Consider the following 13,340-nt stretch of genomic DNA (forward strand, 5'->3'; position numbering starts at 1 on the left):
GGTTACATATTTCCTGTATTCGAAAGGTTTTTTTTCTGATAAAGTTCATGTTCATCAGGGGATGTAGCTCCACCTACTTTTGTACCCACTGGAGGGAGATTCTGCCTTTGCACCCTAACTAGGTAACTAGGGGCTGTCACTATTAAAGGGTATTATCCTTTCTCACCCTTAATCAGTTTTTACCCTTAATTTTAGAAGCAACGGCTTCGACTAATCAAAAACTATAATGTGTTCTACGCATATTTAAACGTTTTTATTTTGTTCATACGAGTATAACGTATCTGTGATGTATCTAACAGTAGTATACATGATAATTTATTTATTCATACTCGTGTAAACAATTACTCGATTGTATCATCAACCACTGAAAAAATCTCGAAATTTCTCTTTCCCTATACTTCATTTGAAAAAACATTTTTTTTTTTTTCAAAACACAAACGTATTTTTTCATGTTTTTATGTGAAGGACAGATTTTCCATTACAAATGGTTAATTCAAATTTGCCTCCCAATGATCGCCATCTTCCCCCAAGCAGACGAATTGCTCTTTCGCGTACACGCCTAACCTCAAATAGTCATTTTAATTCTCTTCTAACGTTCTAACAGCTCGGAAAATAAAACACTAAGTACATATCCATATACATATATCTCTCGCAAATAAATTGTCAATGGTTTATCGCGCTACGACACGATAGAAGAGGAAGTACGCCGAGGAGAAGTTGTTGTTTCCCAGCTGGAAAATCGTAAAGCAGAACAAAAGCATTTTCTTTTCTTTAAATTAAATAGCCCGTGATCAAAAACGCAAGAGGTGCGAGTGAGAAGGCAACAAAGAGGCGAGCGGTTAGAGCACACCTTGAGCGATTGTGCGATTTGTGCGCCTTGAGCAGTGAAACGGTTGTGTTTTGTGTGCACCCTTTTCCTTATCAACGTCGTCGTCGAGAGTATTGATACTAACGTGCGACGCAAAAATGCTCGTAACAGTCAAGACGTTGGATTCGCAGAATCACTCCGTAAACTGCGACGAGAATGTGAGTATACGAAAATTATTTTGTTAATAGCACAATGTTGCACACGCTCTGCTAAAGTGTGCGCTCTCGTAGATTTTTTGGTTAAGACATGTTAGCGGGCGTTCTCAACTAATGTGTGGTTTTATCTTGACTTGTAGATCACAGTACGTGGTTTCAAGGAACACATTGCGGATATAGTCTCCGTCCCAGCTGATTCCCAGAGACTGATTTTCTGTGGCAGAGTTTTGCAGGATGACAAGAAGCTCAGTGACTATGGAGGTAGGTGTTTTGTTGTTCCCTTCTTGGGCATTTTTTTTTTTTTTTTTTTTTTTTTTTTTTTCCTCTGCACTTGGACTTGGTTCGTGTTGATTTGATTTGTTTGGAGTTCCAAGTTCAAGTGAAAATTAGGTTGGATTTGCTTTGCTGCATGATGAAACCTTGCATATTGATTATTTCTGAAAGTATATAGAGGTCGTTGCTATTTATATGCCGACTTGCCCAAAACAGAGTTACCAAAATTTTTCCTGTTTACTGTTATTTCAAGAAAATGGTTGCTTCGAAGCCTTGAAATAATTAACTAAGTTGGAAATTTTGTAACAATTTCTCAAAATTACTGTATACAGATGTGGATGGAAAAGTTGTACACTTGGTGCAACGTCCTCCACCACAGCCTGATACACCACGCAACAGCAGCAATGAGAACTCAAGACAGAGCAATGGCCAGTGGACTCAAGGTGGATCAAGAGTTCAATACAGGGGACTTCATAGGAATGCAATGTACTTGGGTGCAATGTCTATGCCTGCAGAGGTTGTTGAAGGCCACGGTTAGTTCATTAGAATGGTTGTTAGTTTTTCATAATGTCAAGCCCCTAAATCATTTAAAATATTTATTTCAACTTTTCTCTATGCATAATGATAATTATTTACGTATAACCTACTAATTATAAGCTTTACATATTATATTCTGTTATCTATTAAGACGGCTTTAAATTTTTTGTATAGGCTTACCAACTCCGCAGTTGAGCAACACTTTATCTAACAGTAGATTGGTATGTGCAAGGCGTATGTTAAATAAGGCAATGCAGCTGATGGATCGTTTAGATGATCCATCAGTCCCTCTGCATCCAAGTCCAACTGAAAATAGTGCTTCAGAAGCAGAACCTCAAGCCACAGCACCTGAAGATGAAGCAGAACAAGATAGGTATGATTAGGAAAAAAGGAAAATCGGATAAATACAAATTGTCTTTTACTTTATTCTTTTTACATGAATATAAATAATTTATTTTCAGTAGTATAAATAGAAATGAGAATGCCAGGATAGCAATGGAACAAGCTGCATCAGCAGTAGCTGCTGCTTTTTCTTCGGGTTCTGCTCTTATTAATATTAGATTATCACAAGGTAAATTTTTACGTTATTTTAATATCATGTGTTCATCGTTTGAAAATAAATTTGGTACCGTATTAATCGTATTGTTCATCACAAAAATAGAAAATGAAGATGGCCCTACAGTCAATGCTGAAACAGTAGCCAGAGCTTTTTCAGAACCAAGTGCACCACCGTTGGAAAGTTCAGAATCAGAGGAACAAGAACCCGAGAGATCTGAACCTCAAAGATCAGAAAATGGTAGGGCAGAACCGAGTGCTTCCACAAGTGGCACAAGTAGAAGAGCGTCTCCTCAGTAAGTAAAAAATTACATTTCACAATACTTAATTTTACGTCTAAAAAGGAGATTATGTTAAATTGATGATTGTATAGAGTACCTCGTCCACCACTGATGGCTGAGCTGTTGGAAAGATTGATTGCTACCCAAGACCGACTACGACCATACATTGAACGCTACCGTGCTTTGATGTCGGCGGACCCTGCGCTTACCTCAGGGGTGAGTGAAAACTCCTTTACTAATAAAACCACCTTTATTTCGGAATAATTTCTGAAAATCGTTCTTAACAGCAAACTGGGCCTGAGGGTGTTACGGAAAATCAGAGGATAGTGGATGGTGTCAGCGAATGTTTACACTACTTGTCCCATGCCAATCATGCATTAAGTGATATAATTGTAGATATGGGGCAGCAGCCTCCACGTAACTTGCGTTGTCGGCCAATCGTCATACAACACTCTGCTATATTACAAACTGGAATTCCCATTCAAGTTGAGGTATATCTTTCAAAGCATACTATTTATTATTGAATATTTTTTTTTCTTTTTAAATAACAGGTAACATCTTTACTTAGACTTGTACATGTGACTTTTAATTTGAATTTCATTTTAATTAAAATGGTCATAGACTATTCCCGTTCGATTGCAGTCTCACGTCAATGTAACAGCTCGAAATTCATCCAATAATAACAATGCCACCAATGATGAAGGGAACGAAGCCACTCGACCTTCGTCCCCAACTTCAGGTACACAAGATCAAACAGGTACGCCAAATAGTGCCAATAGTAGATCAACATCTCAAAGTACTAGTGGGCCCAATCAAGCTTCTGTGTTAGGTATTCTCAGTTCAATTAGATTTGAAATTGAAAACAGACATTAAATAAGGCACTTTGGTTTCACTAGAAAAATCAACCATAATTATTGTCTATTTTCATCGTTTGATTTTATTATTTTTTGTTTAGTCATCAACTATTTATACTATTAAAGGTACTCTTCTCAACTTGAATCTGCCAAGCAGTGTTGAAGTGTCAATGGAACTCAGCCCTCAAAGCACAATGGAATTTAGTTCCTCTGGTGCAACTAATGGGTCAGAAAATGATCAAGCCCAAAATAGCAACAGTAATGGTGCAAATGGTAAGTATCTTATTATGTTATTTGTTATAAAAACTTTTATGTCTTAAAAACTTGTTATTCGATTATTTAGCTGCTTCCAATGCCAACGCTACTCCAATGACGTTGATTCGTGATGCGCTCCAGAGTATATTAAGTGGCAGACACGCGCAAGTTGAGACGTCTAACGGTGGTGCGACGATCAATGCCACGGCAAATGTGCCGGCATTCATGGCGCTCGTTGGCCAGCAAATGGACATTGGCACTGCGAATTCAGGACAGAGCACTCAAGCAAGGTAGACATCGTTACGTTGATTCATTCTTGTGACAAACTGTGGGAAAATGCAAGCTTAAAATTGCGTTGCAGAAGCAACATTGGCACTCATCCAACCACGTCAACGCAAACACGTAGCACGGCGCGGCCGCACGTTCTGCACCCTCATACACATCCACTCAACGTTGGTATGGGAATGGGTCAAAGTCTAGAGTTTGATCTTTTCCTTCCGTGCAATTCGCATCACTTACGCAGGCAAAATCAACAACAACAAGCAGAAACCAATGCGACCACTTCTCAAGCCAGCCCAACTGGGCAGCAGGCGGCTAGCTCGGAAAACAGATCACAGTCCTGTAAGTTTTTTTTTTTTTTTCTATTAAGATCTGATTATTTTTTAAGACAGGTGATGAATAAATATGTCCTTTGATAATGATTTTTAGCAACACAATCGTCATCCACTTCAAGAACTGTACCTCTACCACAAGAAATAAATTTCACGATTGACGGCGATGCAAATGCTGCTGGTGCATTCCTAGATTCTAACCGTCGAGAGGCTTTTGCTAGTGGTAAAATCAATTACTCTATAAAATGAACTTTAAGACTTATGTTCATAAATTCTCTAAGCTTGATGAATATTATAAACAGGTCTGGGATTAGCCATGACTCTGAGTGAATTATTCCAGTCTCCATCCAGTGATGTGCGCATCTCAGTTATTGGAAGCGAGTAAGTCAATACTTGGTTTGTAATTTTTTTAATGGTGTATAACCATTGACATTAAATATCACATAATACTTCAACAGTTCCAATGGTGGAGAAATGCACTTTACACCAACTAATGATATACCACTGGCAGATTTGCTGAGAACATTTAATATACGACATGAAGAATTTACAGGACGCGACTTTATGACCGATCTTTGGTTATTTGTGGTAATTAAAGTGAAATATTTTACATGCAAATTGCTGGTATACTGATGAAATTTAATGTCTCCTTTAATTCTTCTAGCTTAGAAATATCACTTTCAATGGGCTCATGCAAATCAGCACAGGCCAAACAGAACCCCTAGTAAGACTTCGTCGTCCTTTTCGAGAATTTTTGGAACATTCCTTCCCTAACACAACGGTTGATTCCTTACAAGAACAAGTTGTTGAGCAGGTAGTCTCTTTCAGTAGGCTGTTTCTTCAAGTACTAGATGTACCTCAAGAGCAAGCTGGTAGACGCGTAGATATACCTGGCACAATCGAAGTTATGCTACGAAAATTCTGCTCAGAATTCCTCAAAGTTTTGTTTAATAATGGTAAAACTTATGATCTTTCATTTATTATGGACTCTGCTAAACTTCTGATTATAATTTCTTTAAAAAAAAATATTTTAATCCAGATTTCGACAACATAACTTTTGCACAAGAGGTAGTGAACTTGGTGAAGAAGTTGGAGGATCAATCGAGCGCAGTTCTGCAGTATACTCTCAGTGGAGGCCAAACAGCTCCTGAAACTATTGCGTCACGTTTTATTGTTAGTTGTAGTTAATTGAGAAATTTATGAATGCGATCAACGGAAGGAATAAAAAATTCAAGTTTATTATTGTTTACAGAATCAACTTACAGAGGGACTACATCCGTTGTTCCAACAAACCCTGTTAGGCGTACTCAGTGGAAGAATACATACCTATGTGACTCGAACGAGCCAGTTGTCTCAGGAGGAAATAGCGTCTATGCTAGTGTTTAAGGATGAACCATCAGCTCCGCCAGAAGAGGTTGTGGAGGAGGAATCGAATGAATCACAGCCTCAAGTTAAAGAAGAACCCGAGATCAAAACACAGCCATTATCACGACAAAATGATCAGATGGCATCTCCAAAAAAGAAAGAAGTGAAGAAAGAGACAGTAGAAATCAAGCCTGAAGTGAGTACTTTTTTTCATCAATGATAAAACATGTTGTATTGTAATGTGGTGTTAACATTTCGCATTCGATTTTGTAAACATTTTTTATTCGATAGTTTTTTAACCATCAATGATTAATCACAATCAATAATTACGTATACGATTGCAATGCTTTTGTTTCTAAAACAGCCCATGGAAACAGATCCTGAGACTAAAACAGGAGACTCTATGATGGACTTGGCTGAAGGAGAGGAAATACCGGAGACGTTCCCAGGAGCCGAACACTTACCTCCTGTAAGTTATCTTTTAATTATTTAAAAAAAAAATAATTTTCAACTTGAGCCAATTTTTCTTTACACCATATTAATTACTGCCACGATACGATTGAAAAATTCTTATTCATTGCTACTATACTTGTAGTCACAATGTATCGTAATTATAAGTAAGTTTTACACAATTTTTGTGTTTTAATACCGAAAGAGTGAAATTGGCTTTTAAGGGTTGAATCACTTGTTTGTAATAATATACATGGATAAAATTATTTTGCGCATAGCATGCCGATCGCGGAAGTGAACCGAGGTTGGTTTTTTAATCCAGTTTCAGTATTCACTAGTTTGCTTTTACATAGTTCGTTCGCGATGCTTTTTTAATGCCGATACATCGGAATCTGCGATGAAAAAAGAATAGTGCATTTCATCGCAGATCTTTCTCTCAAAATCATGCAGATAGTATTTCCTTCAAAAATGATTGTTATTTAAAGCACAGCATGCGTGGTTTTCAATCTGTACATTTACTTGGTCAGCGTTTCGATGGTTGAATCAACTTTATGAAAAGTTCCTTCTAAACTGTTCGTTTTCATGCACAACATTTTTTAATTGCGAAAAGTAAACACGTTGAACTTGATTAGAATTACAATTGCTCCATGATTATTTTGCTGTGTTCATAAAAATGCATACAACACTTGCAAAAACGTACAAAAAAGTCATTCATTTTTCAAAAGCTATTTAGTCAATAGTGCTCTGTTCGTTGATACCACAGAATCATTTACTACAACGAATGTGATTTCATTATTAGGTACACCATTGAGATTCCATAGAAATGGAGTAAGTTAGCATTATATATTTCTGTATCCCGTTTCTGTAATTAATTTCGCACAAAATAAACTGCTGTGCTAAGTTTTCGTACTAAAAAAAAATTACTAATTCTCTTTCACTAAATCAAATGTAACATATAGTTTGAAATATTTTTTTTTTTTTTTTGCTGCATTGGAAAGCTATAGAACTAGTGAGTTTTGAAATGAAGCGACTTGTCTAATATAATTTGTAATCAACCCAAATACTCACCATCATGATAAAATAAATCTCATCCTCACTGCATTAAAAGTTGATATAGAATGAGTAGAGATAGATACAATAATTAATAATAACAACATCCAGACAAAGTGATGTTTTTCATTTGTATGAAAAACATTGACACCTATATCAACGAGACGCCTTTAACAAATAGCCAAAACAAACAAATAAACGAGAAATCGGTCAACATAAACGATCGCTGTTTTTCCTCGATTCGCAGGAATGGGTGCCGATAATAGCTCGGGACGCTGTGCGCCAGCGCAAGCAGGCCCAGCTGGAGAGCCTCCAAGGTGGTCCGTTGCCCTTCAGCGACGCCTACCTAAGCATAATGCCGTCCAAGCGACGCAAGCTCATCGAGCAACAGAAGCCACAGCTGCTGGTCTCGCCCACGAGCGCCACCGGAGGCTCGGCGATCGGCGCTTCGGTCGAGCGACTCGTGCGGGAGGGCATAAACCACGCGCCGGTGGACGAAATCCAGGGAGCTGCCCACGCGGTCTCGTCAGCGCCGGCGGTCAGGAACGCCTTCGGCCAGGCGATCAAGGAGTGCCTGCACCCAGCCAGGCTGAAGACGCCAGATTTCCCGAACTCCAGGAGGTTCCCGAACGCGAGTAAACTCTTTGCTGGCGAGACCGAGAAGAAGTCCTCTCCGCAGAAGCCAGAACAGTCGGACGAGTCGGCGGCAGCTTCGAGGGACACCATGACGACGGCGGCGGGGATGGAAGCAAACCCGACGGGGAGCGACAAGTAGGACCCGGCACCGGCCATGTCACGGCTCGGCCTCGTCGTAGCCTTCTACTTTTGTTTCATCAGCCTGGTAGTCGCGCTTGTCCTGGCGATACTGGATCCATGAAGAGTGTGCAACTGCATGTCCACGGTTTTTCGCTGCACATTTACAAGCACGTGCCTGTGGGCTTTGCCCAAGTAGGCTGGTGATGATTTTTTTTTTTTTTTTCCTTCTATTTTTCTTTTGTATTCGAAAATGTTGAGAGCTGGTCGATTGAGTTTGTTTTTCTGGTTTTGTTTTAATTTTTGTTCGCGTGCTAATACTTTTCGAGAAATCCGTGTGGTCAAACAGGTGACGGTGCCGGTGTCGATGAGAAACTTTGGACTAGTTTTCCATTTTATTCACGGACAGGTTTAATAAACTTTTTAAGATAAAAAAACAGTTTTCCGGAAAGCTTATTGCAGAGTCTTGTGAAAGGTGCATAAATTGCCGGGTCGTCGGATAGGCAGTAAAAGAAAATTTTTTACGGCCACTGTTTCTGATTCTTAACACTACGCTGGCCTGATGATTTGACATCAATCTCATGTGACCTTTTGTATAAAGTTCTGTAATACGACTTTAAACGAGGTATGTTAGAAAAAAAATTTTCTGTGCTTTTTTAATTTGATTTGGTGACTCAGTCGTGAATGTTTTCATAAATACATGTTAATTAAAAATTATTGATAGAATAAAAAAATTTTTTTTAAAGTACAGATAGGAATAATGTGATTTTGCATTTTTTAAGATTTAAAACGTTATGGATGAAAACTTGTTGAAAAATAAAAGTTCAATATTCTTTAATTAAAATACAAGTGCTGAATTGAACTTTTATCAAGTCAAATTTGCTCTTCCAATGCATTTACATCAAAGCATTGATTTGATTAGCAATAAACTATCAGCATCACACGTAGCGTCAAATTTTATCACGAATCGTTGACGAGATGAAAAATCAAAGTGCTCTGGAAATATTTTTAATACAAATACATTTTTTAACAACTTTCTTATGCTAAAAAATGTTTTTGGACTACTTTCGATATCCAAATACGTGACAGCTTTGAGAAAAAATGCATAATATTTATTCTCTGAAAGTTAAGCACTCGAGCTTGAATGCTGATCGAAACGGGAAAGTAAATTTTGTATAATAATCTTTTTTTATTGATTTTTCAACTTGTCACAATGTTGTCCCCGACAACGAAGGTTATTCTTTTTAGATAAACATTAAAAAGGTAAATGTACAAGCTCGGCGAGACTTCAATCAAAGATACAAACTGAAAAATAATGTAATTGAAAGAAAGACGTTCAGTTTGTTGTGCTTTGGTCAATCTCAAGCACGAGATTTGCCGCTTTGTCAAATCTCATGTCATACAAATACGTGTGTATAACTATTAGCGCGATTGTTTGCGCTTTTTCTTACTATACATTTAATTTAAAGAAGAAAAAAAACTCTGTAATGATATAAGTAATGTATAAGAGTAATAAAAATAAAGGTAATAGTTTTAAATAGGCGTTACAACTTGGATTTGCTGCGTTGGCGCGTTAGCAGCGTCTGATGTATCGGAACACGAGAAAATATGCGAGAAAAATATATATTACACGAGCTGGTATAATCTACTTTACACATAAGTCTGCTGTTATGCTCATGAAGATTATATCATATAACGGAGATCGTTTGTGTACTAAGGTAGAATGTATGAATTCTGTCCTTAAATCCAATCATTCACAAGGATTTAACGAACGATGTTTGAAATAATGAGACGTATGGTATTTTCACCTTTTAGTTATCATTTAATACTTCTAATAAAATATTTGTTTTTTTTTAGAATAATTGTGTTCACGAATTGCTTTTTCATTTCAACCTATTTCTAATCCCACCTTTTCCAATCATTACGTTAATAATACCTTTATACATTATAATATGTGTCCCTTCTCTGTCTCTCCGAGACTCTCCCACATGAACTTGCAATTGACGGCAATTGAAGGTCACATAGACCGTTTAGTGGCACGAGAACGTACGATAACTCTCGGGAAGAAGAGGGAGACAATGAGCGCGAGTTTTGTAAAGATCGAAGTCGTACAAAGTCAGTCGATAATCAGTCGCATCTAAGTACTGCCTGTGTTTTTATTTATTTATTTTGTTTCAATTTTTAACAAGTCAATTATATACTTGAAAGAGTGAAGTGTGACTTATCGAACGATCGATATTTACTTCGATCGACGAATTTTCCGTCTATCAAAAAACATTTGTACATCGATCCGACTGGTAGGAAAATATTTTCGACTCCGAACAAATAAATTCAATTCACGAATAGATACGTCATTCAACACACGATCGTTACGTAAAGCATGGCGATTTTTCAATAAACAGTTATTAAAAAACACATACCAGCAAAACGAACTGTTACTCAAATAAATAAACTGCCAAGCAAAAAAAAAAAAAATAATGATCGTTGCTGAACGCGTCTTTCATTAAAAACGATCACAGTCACTTACTCGGACACACATCATCCAAACAGATTGAGATCTACATGTCATTAGGGATTCATCGATCGGAGCACGAGATCGGGACAACTTGGCACGTCGTAACGCACACGTCTTTATCTCGCTCGATTTATCAATCTATTTTTTTTCTTTACGTGAGCCCTTGACTCGAAAAATCGATCAATCACCGTTTATACACGCACGATCGGTTTATTACCGATCAAAAGTCGCCGTCGAGTCACTTCACTATAGAGCGACGTATTATCATTTCACGTATACACACAACTCCTGACAAAACTCTGCGGAAGTGACCGTAATATCAATGGACACGCAAGTACCAGTGTACTCATTCCTGTAGAAGAAGAAAGGCCCGAGCGTGTAATAAAATGAAACACATTTCACGCGCGCACGCGTGCATTTGCACGCAATAAAAAGACGGCCTTTTTTTCATTTGGATAACTTACTCGCCCAAAAGTAAGAGGAGAAAGTTTACTTGTACTGCACGTGTATAAATTCCCAATCAATGAGAATATATTATAAAATATCTGGCTACAGTGACAAGACACGCTCACGCATTCTCAGATTATGACATGACGGACGGCGCGCGTTTTGCTCGTCCAAGTGGATTCAACGGCGCTGCTTCGATTAATATATGTATTACTTATATACTGTGCAAACAATAAGCGTGCAACGTATAGCTATAGAAGCCTCCGTTGAAACTTTGTGTTTCAAGATTTTCCGCGACTGCAGCAGCTCACGTTCGTATTGCAACGGGGAGGAAGCCGCGCCGGAGCGAAAAGTTTTGCGAAATTAAAGCTCGCGAGACAATGAAGACGAAGAAAAGAAGTTTCTCGGCTCGAGCAAAGAAGTATAGCAGTAGATAAAAAGTTGCTGCAGCTTGTCCTCCGGAACTCATTTTCCTCGCGTGTTAACTTGGAATTTTTTTTTTGTTTTCCCCTCCGCGCTGCAGTTTCGCCGGGAATAATATAAGCCGAGCCTGCCGGATTTTCTCCTACTTGCCCTCGGCTCGTTATAAGCGGTCCGCTTAAGCTTGCCCTGAGCTCACTTTGTGTGTTATCTCGGATTTTCTTTTTTTTTTTTTTTTTTTTTTTTTAACGTATAGGTATACTTGTTGACATAATTACTCGCGAGGATGGATTTTTGAGCGTAAACAAAAAGAAGAAAAGAAGAAATACAGGCGCGTGGGATCGAGGATCCATTAAAAAAAAGTAAACAGATAACCGAACGAGGCTTGATGTGTCGTTAACTTGGACAGGGAGGAGGGAAGAAAGCGAGGAGGAATTTTATATTAGTGAAACACACACCGGCTCGATAAAAACATTGATATTCCTTCAGACCTCGTGTACAAATACGGAGCGTGTCCCGGACTCTCCGTGTCAATATTTGCCTTAAAAACGAAGCTCTAGGTTGGAGGAAAAAAAAAAGGAAATCTCGCACCAAAAATTCCAAAGTGTAATATTATTCGCTCCACCTCTCCCCGACCCAAGTCCTCGATCCATTCTTTGACTCGGTGGGTGCACGTAAACTTCCCGCGTCATCCCGATTTACCGAAAAAAAATTTTTTAATCAACAGCAGCCAGCAAGAGGAAAGAAGAAGAAAAAAAAAAAAAAGAAACGAAAAAAAGGTATAGAAGGTGTCCGTGCGCAAGTATACATAATAATACGTGTACGCGTCCCGAACGAAAAAAGGAAATCCGTACAAAACCCAATATCTCCTTTCTCCCGGCTCTTTTTCTTTTCGTCCCTTTTTGTTCGCGCTTCGCATTCTCCGTGCGATACACACCATCACTAATACCTGGTACACGTGCTCGTTCGCACTCTGTGCAACACTGCAGCCACCACCGGCAGCAGCGACAACAGTGAAACCCGATTCCTCGCCCCTATGTATATACGCACACATGGCATGTGTATAATATTATACGCGCGCTCGTGTGCGTTGCTACATCAATTACCAACCACTTTATGCCCCGACGCATTACACGCCGGCCCGACCTAAACACTATCCGTTCCTTTTTGCCCTCTCCTTCCTCCTTCCTCCGCTGTGTAAGCCTCGTCTCTTTTTTTTTTTTTTTTTTTTTTTTTTTCATTCTTTCTTCTCACGGAGGCACGGCTCTTTCTTTCCATCTCGAGCATTGTGCACCGTCACTTGGACTGTATACAGTTATATACGCTGCAAGGATCTAAAAACGAGCGTAATGTACTTATACTGGAAACTAAGCCATGCGGATCCCCCGATTTTCAGGCTCGGTAAATAAGTATTTTTTTTTTTTTTTTTTTTTTTTTTTTTGTTTCCCTCGATCACGCTCGCGATTGCTTTTCTCGGCTAAGGTACATAACAATAAATTTAAAACAAGACGCATACGCGCACTTGATGAAAAAAAGACCATTGAGCCATGACATATTTCTGCAGTCGCCAGGTCATCTGTGCCGTATGGTGTAGAGAGATGTATATACCTCCATGTATGTTTGTCAGTGAAAAAGATCTGGCAGAGCATCAAAGGGGGTGAGGGATAAGTCGTGCTCGGCAGCGTTTGCTTGTTTGTACATTCCCCAAAGGAAGGAAGGAAGAAAGGAGGACAGGCATTATCTGCTTATACTACCGGGTCCAAGTTCGATCAGAGCTAAACGCTGGTGGTATCGTATATTTGCTCGGACGGAACGGAGCCTTCCGAGCTTGCAAGCTCATCCATCGCTCTGCCAATTTTTTTTGTTCTCCCCTCAAGCACGCTCCGCAGTGCACAATTTGCATTACGTATATTATGTACCTATACTTCATAGATTTTCCCTTTTCCAGCTC

At 38.8% G+C, this 13,340-nt stretch overlaps 1 protein-coding gene across 3 annotated transcripts; it reads left to right on the forward strand.

Annotated features, from left to right (window-relative positions):
* The first annotated feature begins 608 nt into the window (after positions 1-608).
* Positions 609-9,869, forward strand: LOC106639789 (large proline-rich protein BAG6). Of its 3 annotated transcripts, none has more exons than XM_014353554.2 (20): positions 609-1,026; positions 1,164-1,284; positions 1,629-1,829; positions 2,008-2,206; positions 2,295-2,404; positions 2,495-2,684; positions 2,762-2,885; positions 2,957-3,160; positions 3,291-3,498; positions 3,650-3,796; positions 3,867-4,068; positions 4,140-4,399; positions 4,487-4,612; positions 4,692-4,770; positions 4,848-4,977; positions 5,054-5,345; positions 5,429-5,562; positions 5,642-5,950; positions 6,119-6,223; positions 7,502-9,869. In XM_014353554.2, exons 1-20 carry the CDS (start codon positions 967-969, stop codon positions 8,027-8,029), a joined length of 3,729 nt encoding a protein of 1,242 aa, XP_014209040.2. In that variant the 5' UTR covers positions 609-966; the 3' UTR covers positions 8,030-9,869. The 3 variants fall into 3 exon arrangements, with proteins under 3 accessions (XP_014209040.2, XP_089450547.1, XP_089450491.1); XM_089594421.1 differs by having other exon boundaries at positions 3,312-3,498; XM_089594365.1 differs by having other exon boundaries at positions 2,298-2,404.
* Positions 9,870-13,340: the final 3,471 nt, after the last annotated feature.

Source organism: Copidosoma floridanum, unplaced genomic scaffold (assembly GCF_036245765.1).
Source record: "Copidosoma floridanum isolate Cflo_tuat_1 unplaced genomic scaffold, Cflo_Japanese_pri ptg000001l, whole genome shotgun sequence".
NCBI classification, from domain to species: domain Eukaryota; kingdom Metazoa; phylum Arthropoda; class Insecta; order Hymenoptera; family Encyrtidae; genus Copidosoma; species Copidosoma floridanum.